The sequence below is a fragment of the Alligator sinensis genome, unplaced genomic scaffold (assembly GCF_000455745.1).
Source record: "Alligator sinensis unplaced genomic scaffold, ASM45574v1 scaffold971_1, whole genome shotgun sequence".
Lineage (NCBI taxonomy): Eukaryota > Metazoa > Chordata > Crocodylia > Alligatoridae > Alligator > Alligator sinensis.
In genome coordinates, this window is record NW_005842559.1 from 503,390 (window position 1) to 523,391 (window position 20,002).

The 20,002-nt window shown below is 44.3% G+C and overlaps 1 protein-coding gene across 2 annotated transcripts in view; it reads left to right on the forward strand.

Annotated features, from left to right (window-relative positions):
• PKM (pyruvate kinase M1/2) overlaps nt 1-18,530 on the forward strand; it is a 21,515-nt gene extending 2,985 nt beyond the window's left edge. The window contains exons 3-10 of one of the 2 annotated variants that reach the window (XM_014524022.2): nt 1,861-1,992; nt 2,458-2,644; nt 4,637-4,907; nt 5,317-5,467; nt 7,170-7,322; nt 12,012-12,178; nt 16,195-16,376; nt 17,174-18,530. In XM_014524022.2, the coding sequence (XP_014379508.1) occupies nt 1,861-1,992; nt 2,458-2,644; nt 4,637-4,907; nt 5,317-5,467; nt 7,170-7,322; nt 12,012-12,178; nt 16,195-16,376; nt 17,174-17,280 (1,350 nt within the window). In that variant the 3' untranslated portion in view covers nt 17,281-18,530. Of the gene's footprint in view, nt 1-1,860; nt 1,993-2,457; nt 2,645-4,636; nt 4,908-5,316; nt 5,468-7,169; nt 7,323-12,011; nt 12,179-12,776; nt 12,944-16,194; nt 16,377-17,173 lie in introns of both variants that reach the window. The other variant, XM_014524021.2, reaches the window with a different exon arrangement.
• The last annotated feature ends 1,472 nt before the right edge of the window (nt 18,531-20,002 follow it).

Consider the following 20,002-nt stretch of genomic DNA (forward strand, 5'->3'; position numbering starts at 1 on the left):
TTCTGTTTTTTCTCCTTTCGGTTGCATAGGATAATGTGGCGGGATTCCCATGTTAGCTGTCGTGTGTGTTGCAAAGTTTCCCAGCACCTTGGCTGTCCCTGGCCACGATCAGTCACTTTATTCTTTCCTGCCCCAGCCCTTCAGGTGCATCTGGAACACTTCCACCTTGTGGGATGAAAAATCTCCACGAACATTTGCTAGTATTGCATATCTCAGTTCTAGTATCTTGATGGTGTGTGCATGCACATGTGCTGGCATGGGAGGGAGCTCGACTCCAGTATTTGCTTGTCTTGTACTTGGCTGGAAGCACTTCACAAATAGCAAAGCTGTTCATTTCATTCTTTAATATGGTTTCCCAAAAATTATAATACTGAGGGGCATGTGTGTGGTGGTTTCTTGTGCTACTTTTCAGTGCATCTTCTGCAGACCTGCTGTAATGCACACTTCTGGATTCTTTCATCTGGCAGTCATAGTGGTGTATGTTTTGCCTCAAAGTACCTCAAATCTGGAAGATGAAACCATCCTTCCAACTTGCCTTTCATTATTTTATGCACCTTTCTTTGTAACAGACAAGTTATCAAGTGTGTACAAATAGCTTAATTTGGACTAAGTGACAGCAAGCTCCTTTTTTAGGGGAGGGCAATATGAAACAAAGGTAGGTGGTGCCACATTAATTCTGCCTTGTGCTTTTGACAGTGAAACCAAATTGGTTTACCAATGCAACCAGATGTGGGGCAACAAGGTGTATAGGTTGTAAGAACACTAGTGGCCCCATCTTCTTGGTGTTAAATTTGGTTCCCAACCTTGCTGTGATCTTCAGTTCTGTTTTCAGCATTCTAAATTAAGCAGACAAACAAAAAAATAAACCCTGTTTTCTTCTATCTACATTCAAATATTCGGCAAGGTACTTGTAGAACTTCAAATACTAGTGTTAAGACTTTCATGAGCTACCCGAAGTGGTAAAATGTGGAAAGATTTTGAACTCCTATGTATCAAACTTCTGTAAAGTACTAGTAACAAGCAAAAGCATTTGCAACCTAATAGAAGTGTATACTTTTATATGATGGGAAGTGGAATGGTGGGGGGAATGAGTAGTCTTACCTGGCTACATCTATCTAGCTTTGTTTCAATTGGTGTGCATTCATCTGAGAACCCTCTTAGCTCAAACTAGCCTCTTGCCAACAGCTGTCTGCTGAAGTTTATATAACCTTGGCTAGAGACAGTGCTCTTGGTGTCAGAGTGGCTGTTTGATCAAACTAAGCAAACGGTTCTTTATATTGATCACCTATAAAAGTGAAAGTTGTTGGTGCTAGTGAGGCAACCCACCTGCACTAGAGCTGAAGCTCATCTTGGCAAAGTCTTCCTGTATGTATGAAGATGGAATGCATTATTCTAATCACTGAGGTGAAGAGCTTGGGATTTAAAAAACAAAACCAGACTGACAAACCTGTTAGTCAAATAGGTGACACATTACTTGGAAAATAATTACCTTGCCTTTTTAGAAGGGATATAGACCTGGGGATTATGGAAGGAACTTTACCAGGAATTGGCTTCTTTGAACCTGGCCACTACAGGATATTGTGTCTCTGTCTGACTGCTATACCCACTATAGTAATGTGACTGAAGCAGTACAACTTGTTTTGACAGGATCTTGCATTCAGGTTACATAAGTGAGATCTTCATAGCTAAGCCTAAGTGAAAGCTTAGTTTACATTAAACTATACAAGAATGGAGTAGGTGATTGTCAGGGGCGGGGGAGGCACATGGCTTATACAGTTTTTGGGAAGACTTGTCTCCTTACTGCAAACAAGAAGTATTGAGTGGACAAGACTTCTGACAATTGTCTACGGCTCTTCCTAGTACCATGCAGGCACAATCAAGAACGTGCGTGAAGCCACAGAAAGCTTTGCTTCTGATCCCATCACCTACAGACCTGTGGCTGTTGCTCTTGACACCAAGGGACCCGAAATCCGAACTGGACTTATCAAGGGAGTAAGTGTTGTGTATGGTTTTTTGTTTTTAATGCAGCCTAAGATTATATACATGATTAGTTTAAATAAAAATAAAAAGTACCTTAAGGGAACTAGGTAACTTGCATGCTGCAATAGCAGCCTTCCTTCTGAGCCAACCAATCTCTTAGAAGGAAGAAGCTGTAACCTTTTCTGTGACTTCATCAGTGCTTGCTATTCCCCTGACAGTGGATGAGTTAAATACCATACAGAATGGGGTACAACAGTGGGACACCTTGCAAGCAGGACAGTTTTCTGCCATCCAAACCTATTCTTTCCTGTCATTGTCTGTCTGCCCAGGATTTCTCTTGGCTTGTGTTGGGCAGACTAGATAGAGGTGTGGCTGCAGTATCTGCAGTACAAAGTTAAAGCCACTTCCACAGTCCTGAGAGAGCATGTACATTGATACATGCCCTTGCATTATTAACCTTTCCCTTGTTGCCAACAGAGTGGTACAGCAGAGGTGGAGCTCAAAAAGGGTTCGACTCTTAAACTGACCCTGGACGATGCCTACATGGAGAAGTGTGATGAAAATGTATTGTGGGTGGACTACAAAAACATCATCAAGGTTGTGGATATTGGCAGCAAAATCTATGTAGACGATGGCCTCATTTCACTGCTGGCTAAGGAGAAAGGTGTGTAGCGATGAAAAGGTTCCAGTACAATGCGACTTTCCCCTGTGGGACTGCCCATCTGTGGTGGCATTTCCTTTTTAGTGACCTGACTCTTACCTTTTTAACTACTTTTATATGAAGCAGTTAGTCCTCAACCTCACAATGAAGTTAGTGTTCAGGCAGGTACTGCATTTGGGCAAAGATGGAGTCACCGAACGCATTGGTGGACATGGATTTCTCATTTTGGTAAATACAGTAAAACCTCCTCCTTATCAAGACCATCTCCTTTAATATCATCCCTTCAGCCAAATCTTACTCTTTTGTATTTATCATAAAACCTTACTTAGTTGTTATGGGATAAAGCAGAAGCCAGGGATAAGCCATGCATTATTAGGTTGTCTTTACTGCATATTGATGGAAAGGCTGACTTCCCCTAATAGCCAGACATCACTTAGATAGTGGCTTATAGCACCAGAGTACCTAATGTTGATGCATGTCACAAAGCTTGCTAACTTCTAGCAACACTGGCTTAGAGGAAAATTTTAAAATCTTTTGGCACTGCATGCAGATGTGGCGCAAGGCTGGGGCCTGGTGTCACCCCCCTCCCAGCCCTGCACTCTGGGATCAGATGCCCAATCCAGTGTGCAGGGCTCAGCGCTCTCCATGGATCTGGAAATTTGGTGACGGGGTAGAAGTGCTGTCTCTCTCCACCAAATTACTGGACTCTTCAGGAGCTGCATAGATGAGATGACATAATGCTGTGGGCCTGATCTGATATATGGGCCAGGGGTTGAGCACCCCTGCTCGAAGCTGTGTGGAAACCCAAGAAGTAGGAACCCTTGTGAGGATATATGGGGCAGCTTAAAATATCTGCGCTCAAATTCAGAGAGGATTTGCTACTAATCCTTCACTATAATGGTAAAAGTAGTGTAGCAAAGCTTGGCATAGCTGATCAGAACAGTCTTGGGTTTTTATGCTGTTATCCATTATGCCAGTGACTTACACTAAACTGCTGTAGCAGGTGATGAAAACAGTACTTCTAGCAAATACAAGATCTCCACAGATCATATAATGCCTGTACAATATAGGAATTATCATTAGATATATTAAGTATATTCAAAGTCTTCTTCCCTTAAATCCAGTAACTGTTCATGAAAAGGGCATTTATTTTAGATAAGCATCAGAAGCTGTGTCCACTGATCCCAGTACAATGGTAGCACTATCTAGCAGTTACAATTACATGGTTTTGGAGCAGATGGTAACTTGTGGCTTGATGCAGAGCTAGCTTGAATGGTCAATAGTGGTTTAAATTGTAAAAATTTAGTTGGTACTTCATTAAGCTAATTTATACCGGTTTCTTATTCCTACGCAATGGTTCTTAACCTTTTTAGGCTCAAAGCATCCCTCGGTAAATGTCAGTTCTTAGTCTTTTGGGGTTTTTTCCCCAGAATCCATAAACAATAAAGCAATTCTTCTGTTGGAAAGAACTTGGGCCATAATAGGTCAGAAGGTTCCTAACCTTAAGGTTTCCTGGCTGGAATCTCTGGGCTTTTCCTGACTGTCATTAACGCTCTGTCAGATGCACAAACGTGATTAACTGTAGCGCCTTTCAAAAGGATCTCAAAGCATTTAAGGGTGCTACAGCACCCTGGTTGGAAATCACTGTCTTGAGTATCTTATTTCATAGCTGTGTCAGAACTGCCACTCTTAAGGTGAACTGTATTTGAGAGTGTTGGGAGACTGGTAATAGCATGTCTAGAAGCCACTAACTTGAATGGGATCAGAATATGGCTTCTTCACAAATGAAATGCATTGTGTAGATGCTGTCTTCCTTTTTCAGGCTTGAGGGAGAGATGATTTTAGTTGGTTCATAAATCTTGCTCCTGGTTAGTAAGTGGCAAACTAAGACACAATGCATGCATGAATTCCTACTTGCCTTGAATGATGCAACATGACTGTGTACTGTGAAGGCAAATCATTTTCCAACTTTGTTGTACAACCTGTCCAATTCAGGCTCGGACCATATTATCTGTGAAATTGAGAATGGTGGGATTCTTGGCAGCAAAAAAGGTGTGAACCTGCCTGGAGCTGCAGTGGACCTTCCTGCAGTCTCTGCAAAAGACATTCAGGACCTGAAGTTTGGCGTGGAGCAGGATGTGGACATGGTGTTTGCTTCCTTCATCCGCAAAGCTGCTGATGTCCATGCTGTCAGGGAAGTGCTAGGAGAAAAGGGGAAGAACATCAAGATCATCAGCAAGATTGAGAACCATGAGGGTGTACGCAGGTAAGCACTCACAAGCATGGCTTGTATGAGGTTCAGGGAACGATTCCTTCCTGATGGTGGGAGAATGGAAGGCAAAGGGTGAAGTCCATACTTAAGTCTGTGGGACTGCAGGTTCTTCTCTAGTCCCTGTCCTGTTTGTCAGCAAAAACTTACTGCCATTACTTGCCAAGTGACTGGAAAAGTCCTAACAGTTAGAAAATAGTCCTATCTCTAGTTATCAGACTACAACAGTCATCTGTGTCCTGCTTTAAAAGTACTCTGATATTACAGTAGGTATTGCAGGATAGAGAAATATTTTGGGTTGTGGAAATGTACTTGTATGGGCAAGTACTTGCATATTTACTACTCACATAATGATATCAAAGTGGGGTTGCAGGATACCTGTGTGTAACTCTTTTTTGCCTGTCAGGTTTGATGAAATCATGGAAGCCAGTGATGGCATCATGGTGGCCCGTGGTGACTTGGGTATTGAGATCCCTGCTGAAAAAGTCTTCCTTGCCCAAAAGATGATGATTGGACGATGCAACAGGGCTGGTAAACCCATCATCTGTGCTACTCAGGTACTTTAGTTACCAATAGCTTTTCTTGTGTTTTTTCTACCACAGATCTTGCATGAAGAGTGCTCAGTCCTAAGTATGTCCATTACCCACTGGCTTCAGAGGGAGTATATAAGGGAGTGTTTCCAAGTCCTGTTTGTTGGAGCATGAAACATTTTAAAGCAAAACTACAATGTCTGGACAGATTTTGTATTCACGAAGTGTACAGATTCTGTGTTCCTATATTAGTCAATAGGCACCCTTGTTGTTGTCTCTTCAACCAGGAGATGTAACCTTACAAATATTCTCCTTGGCTAGGCCTGTTATGCAGGTTGGAATCTACAACAGGCTTATACAGGGCCTGTAAACTTGTCATGGAAATCTGCCTTGGAGGATCAGCTTCCTAATACATCTGCAGCCCATGCTGGAATGCTATAGTACCCAGTCTGCCTGTCTGGTAGTGTCCTTTCAATATCCCCACTAATGACATCTGGCTCCAGATGTTGGTCTCTTGTTAATACCATGTGCCTCTAACTGACAATTTTTGCTCCTCTCCTCACAAGCCAGTGTTAAGTAGCAAATATGGACAGTTTTGAGCAGTGGGGGAAACTGGTAGGGCTGTGCAAAATTTTGATGGGTGTTTCGTTGCAAAACTGTTTCGAGCTTGAAACCACGAGCACCCAGAGGCCCCAATCGCTGCTGCCAGAGCCGGTGAGTGCAGGGCTCTTAAAGCTCCACGCTCACCAGCTGCAGAGCATACAGATGACAGCATGCTGCTGTTGTTGCCTGGGACCAGCACCTGAGTCTGCCTAGCACAGCCTGCACCAAGTGTTGGGAAGAAGGCAGTGCTGACACTGGCCCCAGCTGACAGTGGCAGCCTGCTGACATTCCACATGCAGATCCAGGGGCCTGTGCCCCCTGGGAGGGCTGTAGAGCTGTGCCAGACTTTTCCTGGGGGGTGAGCAAGCCCCCAGATCTGCATGTGGGATTACAGCAGGCTGCTGCTGCCAGCAAGTGATATGAGTTTTGCTTTGTGAAACTGCACCTCAAAGGAAAGCACCCTAAGTAGTTGGTAATTCTTAGTTAACAGATTCAGAACTCAAGATAGCCTACTTCTTTTTTTTCCTATCCTCTAGTGCAGTTGCTTTGTATAGAGCAGGCACATCTTTGAATTCAAAGTGGCTTGCCAGTAAGCTATGTTCTCTGTGCCTTAGGCTAATTTAGTAGCTTTTTCCTGGTGTGTTATGGTACTAGTTAGATACTACTTCTATAAGAGCAATATTTGTATAGAGAAAACTATGAGCTATAGACCAGATGCCAGACAAGATCAGTTATTGGCTTGGATCTGTTTCTAATGTAATACATTGGTTGTGCCTCCTTGTGTGTGTAATACAAAAACTCAAAAGTACCGATACTGATCTTTGCTTCCTTCTTATGAAAGAGGACTAGGTTGTGCTTGGTGTTACGCAGACAGCAGGGAGTTTCTGTGCCAGGAGTATAAAAGGTGGTCTCGGCACACCAGTCATCATTTGTCAACTCTTAATTGGCAAGACAGCAGCATGTTTGTAGTATCCTGACTTCTAAATTTTGAACTGACTTAATGATCTTACCATACCCTCCTCAAAAAAAAAAAATGGTTTTAAACTATTCAGATGCTTATATAAGTGTGCTAGAGAAGCAGTTCTCTTCTGGAGCATGACGTTAATTTTTTACTCTTCCTTTCCAGATGTTGGAAAGCATGATTAAGAAACCTCGCCCAACCCGTGCCGAGGGCAGTGATGTAGCTAATGCAGTCTTGGATGGAGCTGACTGCATTATGCTATCTGGAGAGACAGCCAAAGGAGACTACCCTCTTGAGGCTGTCCGCATGCAACATGCTGTGAGTAGTGCCTCTGCGTTTTTTTTTTAAGGGTAGCATTCCATAGCCCAAAATAGGGATTTGCCAAATCAGGTGGGGTGTTCATCTGCCATGGATATCTGGCTTTCATATGCCTTCAGAGCTTGGTGACACCCAACAGCTTGTTCTTGCTCTCACCGTGGCTCTCTTTTTTTGCGGGGGGGGGGGGGGGGCACTTCCCCCCTCCCTCCACCCCTTTCCCCAGTGCCTGGCTCCCACGGTCCCAGCCTTGCCCTTCATCCCTTATTTGCCATGTGTCAGCATAATTTTGAGGAGCCTGCTATACTGTGATCGTGCACAGATTGGTACAGTATTGCTCTACTGGCACAAGATGCATTGTGCTAGACGGGCAAACTGCCCTCTATCGTGTGCTGTATTATCTAAAGGCAGAGCCAAGAACTGAAATGCAGTGGTGGGAAATGTCCAAATAAGATTCCTTTGCAGTCCAATCCTAATTCCTGTTTATACCAGAGTTAAGCTTTCTTAACTTTTTACCTTGGTGTGAATTCCCTTGAATCCACCATTCCAAACTCAATATATGAAGCCTTCTAAACGGGGCAGCTGCTACGGAAATCACTTGGTTGAGCTGTGTTCAATAGATTAAAACACAATTTTAATGACTTTGTGTGTGGTGGGGGAGAGGGGTAGCTAAATGACTTGCTCAATCCTGTTGCATTTGACAGCTGTGCCTTTTGATGGGGATGTTTTTTGCATGATTACTGACAGGACTCATTTGTTTTTTACATGTTTAAACTGCCAGAAACTTCTCTGCTCTGCTTGGAGTTCACCCAACTCATTTTCCCCCCCTTCATTAATTTAAGTCTGATGCCAAGTGTCTAGAAGTACTGATGCTCCCCAGTTAACTGCTGTGAATTACAGCACTGATAATGCACACTAGTTTGTCAGTTGAAGTTCAGGTTATATAGATTAATAAATATAGCTCTTGTGTGTGCACTTATAGTGCATTCTGTAAGTATTAACTTCCTTCTCTCCTTCTTGCTTGTACCTGATCTCTGTGATTGGTGCTTTGTTGTACACTGGGGGAAGGCAGTGAAATCAGACTGGTGTTGGGCAATGACTTGAAAGCACGTGACTGCTCTGTACTGCAAACTGTTCACTAACTGCTTGTCTAAAAATTTTTCTTCCCTTGGCAATCTCGAGGATTGACCCTGATACCAATATCTGGAAACTTGCAGCAGCAGTCTACAATTCTAGAACTGCAAACTTATCAACCTTGGCAACAAGAGGTCTGGCCACCAGAAAACAATCGCAACCTATTTGTCCCTTTTTAATGTGGATATGAATTCTTTCTATAAGTGAATGAACAAAGCCAGCAGACTTTTCAAAGGACCCCTTTTGCTTTCTCTTGAACAGTATATACCTTTTGAGACCAGTCACCTTGAGTTTCTGTAATTGCTTATTGGATCTGTTTGGTTCATGTTAGGCTCTTGGTAACTGGCTTAGTTCTGATATAAGTTTCCTTAATGACAAAACATGGTGAACTCATGCCTCAAAGCGTGTGGGGCATAAGGAGAAGACTTGCTAGGGAATATTGCTGTGAAGCAAAAACTAAAGCTGCTGTAAGAACAAGATGTTTTTTACTGGCGGTAGAATTGCAGCTCTGTGCTCTCTTTCTGTCTTGGGAAGTGCAGACAGTAGCCAGTAAGTGCCATAAAGGGACGGTGGAAACTTGCCTGCCAGGGGCCTTGCTAAATCCTCCGACTAAAGCTGGAACCCTTCAAACACCTTTCTCCTGCAGGCTTTTAGAGGTCAGGTCTGCCTAATAGAAAGGCCTTAAGCTGTGCAGTGTTTTATATGATGAAGCTCAGAAGTCTGTCCACCTTTTTACAGTAAGCCACAGGGCACCTTCCAAACAGCCACATAACACTGGTTACTTGACTAGCACATACAGTTTTAAATGTCAGTGACAGCTGCTACATTAGATGGTGGCTATGGCTTTAACTAGGTCCACTGAGTAGTGACTACCACCAGGGCTCATTCTTGGTCACAAAGCTAAGAAAGCAGTGAGGAAATAAAACTCTGCCAATCCTGCTGAGCTTGTGACGCACTGAGAAAAAACAAGTCCTGTTTACAGGCTCCACTCTGGAATGCTCTGCCTGGCTCATTGGGTTGCTGACCATGCACCCCAGCACTGCTCTTTGACTTTTAAGGGTCATGTACCCCTCTGAGCTGTCTGTACTGCTTAGTTGTCTAGTTTGGGCGTGTACCAAGTCGGAATGAGTAGGACTTGGTTACCCTGTTGGGACCCTTCATGAACACCACCTTCCCTGTACCATACCCAGGTATCTGGGTGGTTTTGGACCTTGTATGTACTTGTATACAGTAACTTCACAAGAATCTGGACATGGGAACAGAGGGCTATCAGTTATATTTGGGTGGTCTCTTCAAGTGCCTACGGTTTAATCCTTTATACACCTGACACATCCCCCTGAACTGATGGCCTTGGTACAATGCTGTGGTCTCCATTTGGTAACAGCCTTTTATCCAGAAGAAATGTGCTGAACTTAACTCCTCCTTCCAGTAATACTAGTGCCCTTGCAAGGCAAGTGAGGCTTTTGAATTGAGAGTTCAGTAGCAAGTTTCCAGATGTTGGGCAGGATATCTCCTTGGAAAGAAGAATTCCTGCAACCTCAGTGGTCAATTGTTCTTGATTTGACCAGGCCGGCTAACCTGATCAATGGAAAAGCAAAGGATTTTTAACCACTGCTCCTGCCCAGTTGTCCAACAAGCTTATTTCCTTCCTTCCTCACCTCCACTCAACCAAGGAAATTTCCATACTTTCCTACAAACTTACGGAAGCTTGTCTATGCCCAGTAGGCAAAAACAGCTATGAGATCAGTTTTGAAGAATTGCCATAGACTTTGTCTAGGGTGAATAAGTATGGGTTATCCAGGGTGGGGAGGACAAAAGAAACTTTTGGGTTACTTTTAAATGACAGCTCCTAGCAGGGAGCCATTTGATAGATCGAAGCTTATACTACATGTTTCCCAAAGCTGCCTGTCCTTGAATCGAGAATTGAAGATGTACCATGAGGCTCCTGGCTTACATGTTTGGAGTGTGTGCTCTCTGAGGTGGACACATTGTTGTTGTTGTGTTAAATCTTTATCCTCTTCTCTCTATCTAACAATAAGTTCTAAGACTTGCTGTATTAAAAACTTGCAGCTACTGTGCCAGTCTCATTGCATTGCAATGCAATCTAGGTATCTCTGAGCTCAAAATACTACTCGGGATCTTACAAAGGATCTTGTGGTTGAAGACCAGGTCAAGGAGCGGGGATTTCTGCCTTCTATTCCTGTTTTGTTGTTTTTTTCCACATGCATCCTGTGACACTTGGACAAGCCACTTTATCTATGGGTTACACATCTCCTCCATAAAGAGCTTGGCATTCCTATAATGCATAAATGTAGAATTAATTAATTCATGTTCAAAGTGCTGTGCCCTCATTTGGATGGTGCCTTAGAAATGAAATCTGAATCGGACTAAATAATTCCTAAAACCTCAGTATCTTTTTCCATGCCATATAATTTATCCCATTCGCTTCCCTGAGTAGCTAACTGAGATCTGTCTTGAAAAGACGATCAACATTTTCTCTGCATGCTTTTCTGGTAAGCTCTGCAAGCCTTCTTTTATATGGCTGTCGAGGACTGGTGTAGCTTACAAAGACCTCAGTTCTTGTCTTCAAAAATACTTGGTCCTGTATATGCTTTGTATACAGGTTTCCTAGACTGACTTTGGAAATGCTGACAAATGGCTTTTTTAAACTTGATTAAAAGGCTGCTGCTCAGTCTGCTTCCATCTTTGGGAACAGCAATTGAAAGCTTGCCTGTAGCTGTGTACCTGTACTGCAGCAAGTACCAACTTGTGTGATGTGAGGTACAGGAACCTTCCATGCTAGATAGACAGCCATATACGAAGACTTGATTCTATACTGTTAACCATAATTACAAAAGGGTAAGGTGGTGCAACGCTGAAGATGACTTCTTGGCTCTTTATGATTAGCTTAGCTGTATTTAAATAAAATGGAGACCCTCTTGCCAACCAGAGGTCACATGGAAAGTGGCATTGCTCTCCACTAAGACTGCTTTAGGGAGAGCAGTCCTAACTGCTCTGGGGCACTAAAAAGTGGTGGAGGTCACATACTACTTTAGTCTATTCTGGCATAGCTAAAGGTTGTGCCTTTGGGGAGTGGAGAAAAACCAGACCTGTAGCAGGCTAACATTTTGCATGTGTTCAGGTGATCCTGTAAGGCTGAAGAGAATTGCTTCCATAAAAGAGTAGAAAAGCTTAAATTCTTCTTAGTTTTGCTAAAGGCTACACTCTGGACTTCTTATTTTGAAGCCGTCTGATTTTAAACAAAAAACAGTGCGTCGGAAACAGTTCCTTTGTGAAAATAACCGATCTAATGGGCAGAAGATGCCATCTGTAAAACATGGCACAATAGCCACTGCAAGCATTGGCACTGCTACCAAGACGCTCTTAATTCTAGCTTCAGAGCCAAAGTTTCACAACCCTACCTTTTTTAATCTCTTGCATGACTTTGACAATTAAGCAAATTAACTCAGTGTCACATTACTCTGGTGTATCTCTTTCCTTCTTTCTATGTTGCTCCTGTCTTCTCCCTCCTTCCCTCCCTCTTACTCTGGCCTGCAGATCGCTCGCGAGGCTGAGGCCGCAATTTTTCACCGTCAGCTGTTTGAAGAACTTTTCCGCATCACTGCTAACATCAGGGACCCTGCTGATGCCATGGCTGTAGGCGCTGTGGAGGCCTCTTTTAAGTGCTTAGCACCAGCTCTGATAGTTCTGACCGAATCTGGCAGGTAGGGCTCCAGATAGGGGAAGTAAGATGTAAGACACTTTGGCTCTAGTAAGATAAATGATCTCTTTACTCCTCAGGTTGCAATGGGTAGATGGTCTAAACAAGGCGTATTCATGCTTCAAGTATTCCTGTAGGTAGAAACGTATCCCTTCCTACAAAAACACATCTGTTCACAGGAGGTTCACCATTTAAAGACTTCAGCCCTGCATACATTCCTAGTCTGAGGTTACATCATCCTTACTTCACAGTAGGTAGAAGCAGAGCAAGAGTGCCTGGCAGTTGGGCATGGATGTGAAGAGTGCAGGGTGAGGTGAAATGGCACGTGTTATGAGATTCAGAAGAAAAACCTCTTAATATCCTGGTGAGTGAAATTCTTCCTTTAAATTGGCCATTGCACATGCAGTATGCCTTGACTAAAAAGTTCAATCACCACCAGGGCACCATAGAACTTAACCGGTTAATCTTCTGAATAGCAAAATACTGATACCAATTCATACATGTGACATCCTGCTGGACATGGCATCTCACCTTACCCTGTGCCACCTGGGTGCTTGACTGACATGAATGTCGTCTTCCCCGAATGCGTGTTGCTCTTATAGATTGCTCGCGAGGCCGAAGCCGCCATCTTTCACAGGCAATTATTTGAGGAACTCCGTCGCCTGGCCCCCCTGAGTCGTGATCCTACTGAAGCTGCCGCTGTTGGTGCTGTGGAAGCTTCCTTCAAATGCTGCAGTGGGGCTATTATCGTCCTCACCAAGTCTGGAAGGTAGGAGGTGAAAGGTTCCCACAGGTCAAATGGACTTCTGTGACTAGGGGTGGAGGGGGATAAACGCTTCTTGAAGGCTTCCTTTATAAGCATAAAGTGGTAATGCTGGAGAGCCAGGCAGCTTCAAAGCTAAGGCTCTCTGTCTGCAATACTAGTTCCACTTGGAAGATGGACAAATACTTCAAACATCTGCAGATGTTTAATCTGTTATGTGGCTCTCCAGCCTTCCTTTACCAACTTGGCTTCGGCACCAAGAACGAATACTTCTATTGTTGAGAATTACCTCCTTGTTGCCAATAAGGCTTGACTAAAAAATTAACAGGAAGCAATTGCTGAAAGTTAGAAACAAACTGGCTGGAAAAAAAATCTTGGATTTAGCAGCAGGTCAGAAGTTCAATGGATGCAAAATCAAATTCTTTATTTCTGTTGTCAGCCCAAAAGGCTTTAAGACCTGCGTGATCGATTGTTGGGTCACTGGCTAAACCATTTTCAGTGGCTGTGCCTATCTCTGTCCTCTAATCACACACAGCTGGCTAAGTACAGGGGCTGTGAACCCTGGGTCTCAAAGCAAGAGGTCTCAAATTGGCAGATTTGAATATTGACGTTAATCCTCTTTGTTAAATTAACTGTTCCTATGTGCTGTGCTCAGATTAATAACACTAATATTGCTGCAGATTTCTAGACACTGGAATGTGCAGGACATGGACACTATGAACCTAGTAGCACAGGCACGGCTTCTGCAGTTTCTAGCACTGGCACTTAAGGATGCTGTTTGTGAACCACTAACTTGGGACACTCTTCTCCAGGTGATATAATAGACCTCATGGCTAAAATGATCCAGGAATAGGAAGAGTGAAAGGTCTTAAACCCCACTGATCAGCTCCACACAAAGGAATAGTAGGTCTAATTGAGCACATGCCCTGTGAACAATTGATTATCCTTCTAAAGGGTAAATCCTGGATTTTCCCACTAAATTGGGACCAACTAGGTAGTGCTGCACAGATGTCCTTAAATACACACAGCAGATATTCTGCATGAAGAACTGGACTGACTGAACTCTTAGCGTACCTTCAGCTTTAAAGCATGTTTCATACCAACCACTGTTTCTGCAGAAAGGGGAATGACTGTTGTAGACATAAGAGTTTCTGCGTGTCCATGTAACTCGTGCTCCTAAAGCTTCTGCATAAAGGCTTCTATTCTTACACCTGACCTTTCTGAAGATGTCTTAACTCTGATATTTGATTATTTTTAGTCCCGGATTATGTTACAGCCTCTGAATACCCTGTTCTTCAAGAGTCATAGAGGTGTTCTTCAGCTTAATCAATGACTTTTTGTTGCAAAAAAATAGAACCTTTTCCAGCCCCCCCCCCCAAAAAAAAACAACCCCCCAACAAAACAACCAAACACAAACCACTTCAGTACTTAAGCAGGGTTGGTTGGTTGGTTTGTTTGTTTTTTACCTGAGCTTGATTTAATAACTGGACCCTACAAATCTAGTTAATGGCATTGTATGTCATGCAGTCTTATTCTGTTCCATGGACTTTGGGAAGATTTAATTTTTGCCCAGGAATGTCTTGATCTCTTAGAGTTTCTGACTCTGACACTATAATTGCTGAATACAAATTCACTTGCTCCTACAATTTAAGTTCCATTCCTTCCCTGTCCCCTCCCCCAAGCTGCCACACTTGTACCCTATTAACTAGGGCAAGGGGGGGAAATTGTAGTTCATTCCAGCTTCTGCTGCTGGTGATGAGACACCTTTCAGCACCACTGATGCCCTGCTTCCTAACATTTCTCTGGGACAGGTTGAGACGGCCTTTACCATATTTGTTCCTTGTTTTGAGCATGGGCAGAGCTCTGTCTGACAAAGTAATTCAGTGCAGCTCTCATACTAACTTCTTAATTCATTCTAAACAGGTGGATGTGGGACAGCTGGATATAGAAAACAATTTAAAATAATATAATTTGAGGCCCTTTATGCTTTCTTCCTGCATGTTTGACTTGTGCTTTTCCTCTGGTTCCTAGTGATTTTTACCTTGAGTCTAGCCTGCTCTGATGGTCTGATCCCACCACAGTTTGCAGAAGAAGCAATCCTGATTCATATGGGACACCTTGGTGGTATTTCTTGCACATCTAAAGTGGCTGTTTGCTGTCACCACATCCTCCCAAATCAAGAACCAAATGCATATTAATTGTGCCATCCATGGAAGCAAAAGGCACAGAGCTCTGCCAGCCCAACCATCACAGATAATTAAAGCAAATGAGAATTGGCCTAGTGATGAAACCCATCACTTTTTCCTGTGGCAATGTAGAATCCCCTTATATCCTCCTGCACTGATTCATAGATGTCTTGTCTTTTCTTTTGTCATGGCTGATGGTTGACTTCTAAATATTGCTGCTAATGCAGAATCCTGCTCTTCTCCATACCTGTGAGAAGAGCAGTCAATCCTAACTTTCAATGTTTTGGGTTTTTTGTGGTTGGGGGGGGGGGGGGGGGGGGGGGGGGGGGTTTTTTTAAAACATTCTTATGGCCAAGAAGCATCTGTTTTTTTGTCCTGACACTCAGCCCTGTGACAGGAGAGACTCGTAGGGCCTGTCCTACCCTCTCACCAAGTAGATGGCCCTCCTCTGAACCCTCTCCAGGCTGGCCACATCTCTTTTAAAGTGGGGCAGGCAGTACTCCAACTGCAGCCTGACCAAAGTCACATAGATCAAAACAAAATTGTTGCTGACAATTGGTGCTGGAAACCAGCATACTTAGGGGGGTGGAGGGTTGGGCAAAGTATGATATTTCAAGAAATCCAGAAAATCAAGGTGAGATCACTGTCCAAGTCTCTGAGGGGGATTGATAGCTGCCCGCCCCCAATCCTAAAAGACCTACAATCCTCCTCTAGTGTGGATGGGAAATAGCCTTCCCGCTTATAACCTGCTCATGAACACCAAGGGTTAGGAGGCCCAGTCTGTACTAAGACGTTGCATGATGACAGAACTTGGCGGTTCTTGCCAGACTTGCCTTAGGTTCCCAGGAAGCCTACTTGAAGTATGTTGGGTGAACTTAACCAGCAGTTGATTGATTGAATGCTGGTTGTTCCTCTTGTTAATTGGTGATGGCACCAACCTAAATGCTGAGCACATGTTCCTGATCTTGCCTTTGTCCTCCCAGATTCTTCAGGGGCACACAAGGATCAGCCACCCAGAGCAACCTCATCAGAACTCAAGAAACCTAATTATTTGTCTTCCCTCCCTACTAGGTCAGCTCACTTGGTGTCCAGGTTCCGGCCACGTGCGCCAATCATTGCTGTGACCCGTAATGGGCAGACGGCACGCCAGGCCCATCTGTACCGTGGCATCTTCCCTGTTCTGTGCAAAGAACCAACCCATGATGCATGGGCTGAAGATGTTGATCTCCGAGTGAACTTGGGCATGAATGTTGGTGAGTCATGTGGCTTCACCTTTACTGTTTTGGGGTTACCAAGGCTTGAGGGAGAAATTCTTTCAAATATCTTACTATTTGAGGCTGGTCATACCGCCTGTGACAAAAGACAGGGCTTCCTCCAGAAAGGCTAGGTCCACTCCTTACTAGCCAGGTACAGCAGGTCTGAACTTTCAGTGTTTCATGTTTAAAAATTGCTCTTTAGCACCACAGCCTTACTTCCAGAAGTTGTGGCGCAAGAGTGTCTGTGTAGTTTTGTGTATGTGATGTGGGTGGCGACCTTTTTTCACTTTAGGGTCACATGGCACTAAGAGCCTTGGCATTTGGGGTTGGGATGGCTGTGTAGTCTGGTACTTTGCATGGAGGAAACAGCCATAGCTGAATCTAAGATTGCTGAAGATTACAGAGCTAATGCAGTGCCATAGATGTGACATGCAAGCCCTTGTGATGGACCAGAGCATTGGTTACTAGAGTGATAATACTGGTATAGCCGAGGAACCCCCCCCCCCACCCTGATGTAAGGCTGCCACCTTGTGGCAAGAGGGCATGCAGACAACTGATGGGAATGGCAGCTGCTTGAGCCAAGTGACTTGCAGCACAAGCATTAAATCTTGTCAAGGTGTCAATTTCCCTGCTGGACCTGCCAGAAACAAGTGGCATCTTCCTGCAGCTGGGTGCCCACCTGTTTTTTGGTAGGCTTCCTAACTACAAGTGATACCAGGCCCACTGGAGATAGTGCTTAACCAAACAGTTGCACAGACTTAGCTTACAGCTGCTCATGAATTTCTCTCTTCCAGGCAAAGCACGTGGGTTCTTCAAGACTGGCGATCTGGTTATTGTGCTAACAGGCTGGCGTCCTGGGTCTGGTTATACCAACACCATGCGCGTGGTGCCAGTTCCATGAACATCGACTCTTGGATCCAACCCAGCAACATCTTCCCTTGCCCCTGTCCCCCGCCCCTTTGCATTAGACCAGCAATTGCTTGCGATTGTTCTCCTTGTCTGTAGAGTGGATATAGGTTGCTAAATGCCACCAGGTACAGCAGCAGAGGGAGGAGACCTTTACATTACTAAAAGAGAAGAAATACTTGAAGTGTTTAGGTTTTTTTTTTTCTTTTTGTTTTGTTTTGTTTTCAAAGTACACTCCCTGCCCCCTCCTGCCCCACACCCCAAAGTGATACTGCCCTGATGTATGTTGGGAGTCGGTGTAGGAACTTCCTGCATGGTCTCTGAATGTGTGCTGCTGCTCCTCCTAGTAGCCTGGTTACTGTCCAAGGGCGTAAATTACTGTGTCTTTCCTTGCTCCGGTCTTGGGAGCGTAAGGGAAGGTAATAAGATGACTGTGGTTGACAGTTCCAATATAATGCTCTCTGCAATAGGCAGAGTACAGCCCGAAACCCTGTAGGTTCAGATGCACAACAACTTAATGTAATGCCCACCCTTCTCTGCCATGTCCTGAATGCACCTACAGACTTGTACTATCACTGATGTCACCACTGCACTCCAGTCCAGGAGCAATGGTAGATTAAGTCATGGACCTGTATAGCCACACATGAAGTGTGTAAGATTAGTCTTGTTGGGCTTTATTTTCCACTTGGATTTACAGTGGCTCTCTGGACTCCATAACTTACACTCAGCTAGTCATCAAGGATCTGAAACTCCAAAGCATGTTGATGGAAGACAAGGTGGATTTGGCTCTTAAGTCCTAGATAGAATAGTAACTTGCTTGAGACAAGCTACTGTACATCCCCCTGCTAGCATATATAGGGAGCCTAAAGAATGGAAGCTTCCAATCTACATGAGAAGCTGTGATTTTTAAAAGCCTCCACACAAGACCAAAATCTAAGGCATGGTGCAGGCCTGGGTTTCTTCTAGGCTAGTTGTGCACAGTGGGGGTTAGAAAAAGGACAAAGCAGGGTCTTTGGGTCTTAAAAGGTTGAGTGCTGTAGTCCCAGCTGTTTCACAAACTGCACTCCCACTTCTGTGCTGCTAAGAACTTGTGCTCCTGCCGCGGTGTCGCATATCTGTCTGAGTCGAGTAGTCACATTTCCTGAGAGCATTCTCCTGTGTTGTAAGTCTGGACAAATTACTGTAACAGGTGTATTGGGTTGTAGAGCACAACTATGTACATCAATAAAGAGAAGCTAAAGCACCCATCAGCCTTCTATTCTCCTTTTGGTGTTACCTGTTTTCTGCCAAGTGCTTATGTCAAGCCAGTGTCAGTCAGCACTGGAAAGCGAGCCTGGGCTGTCCAGGGTCTAGCCCTTCTCGCACTCGCAAATCCTGCCTGTCTGAATAAGAGTCTTGCCTTGTGGGCTTGCTAGACAGGCTGCCAAAGAGTAACTCTAGGATGGAAAGCCATGGAGATGTGTGCTTGCTTGTTCTGTTGTTCAGGAGCTCTCGGGAGATGCCAAATGAAGAAGGGGAAGCCTAGGGCCTGGTTTTAGGGGAGGAAATAGTTCAAGGTTTAATGTTAACTTTTCTGCCTGGAGGACCTGCTTAAGCTGTCTTGCCTCATGTGGGTCCCCTACCTCCAAGCACTTAATAGCTGTCAACTAATAGACTCCTGCATGGGCAAATAAATATTTCACCTCTCAGGCTCTACAAGTAAATGTCCTGTTTGGGGCTCAAACTTTCTACCCATTACTACACCACAGGGAACAGGGAGGAATATTTGGGCTCTCCAATATCCCAGGGACTTTCTAGCAGCCTCTGTGCCCACGGCAGGATGGAAAGGGTGAAGTCTAAGTACCTGGTCACAATGAGTCAGCCCTCCTAAGAGGTTGTGTGCATCAGCCCTTAAATAGCTCATCTTCAGCACAAGGCTCCCTGGGTGGGTGGGAGCAGTGGGCATGAGCCCTGTGTATTTGGAAAGGCTGAACCCCAGCAGAAGGCAACAGCTCTGGGAAGTGCTAGGTGCACGGATGTTTCATAAGCTGTCCTACTGTGAATAGTCTTTTGTGGCAAGATACTCCTTTCTCACAGATGAATGGCATCCTTGTCTGAAACCAGCTGCCTGCCAAATAGCTGGGAGACGGGGTGCTTATCCTTGAGGGTACAGTCAAATTGGCTGAGCTTGAGCTGATGTCTGACCAGAATTTTATTTTATTTTATATTTTTATGCCTTGCTCCATTTCTCCCCCTTCCTGGGACAGAACTCCATTGCAAGTCCCAGACCCATTTCCCTGGCAATATTAAGCAACAAGAAAGGCTCTGCAGTCACTAGCTGCCTTCTGTATGTTACAGATGGCCATATCTGCCCTGCCTAGCTGCTGGCAAGGGTCCTGTAATAAGCTAATCTCCTTAAGAAGCCCTTGAATTTACTACTATGCTCCTCACCTACATAGAATGGAAGTTGGATAGAAGCCAGCTATAAAGTTAGTAGTGCTTGAGACAGTGCAACAACCTTATAGCTGGCTGACTTTTTTCATAGCTGAATGAACAGTTTAATGGTGTCCATAATGACCTTGCCCATGTGGCCAGTCTAAATTTATTGTGTGATTAACCAGTTACTTTATGCACTATGTTATATGTGGCAGGGACCTGAGGCAAGCAAGTCATTGCTCACTGACTGGAACCCCCTTCTCACCAGCCTTTACTGATGATCATACAACTATCTAGGTGTC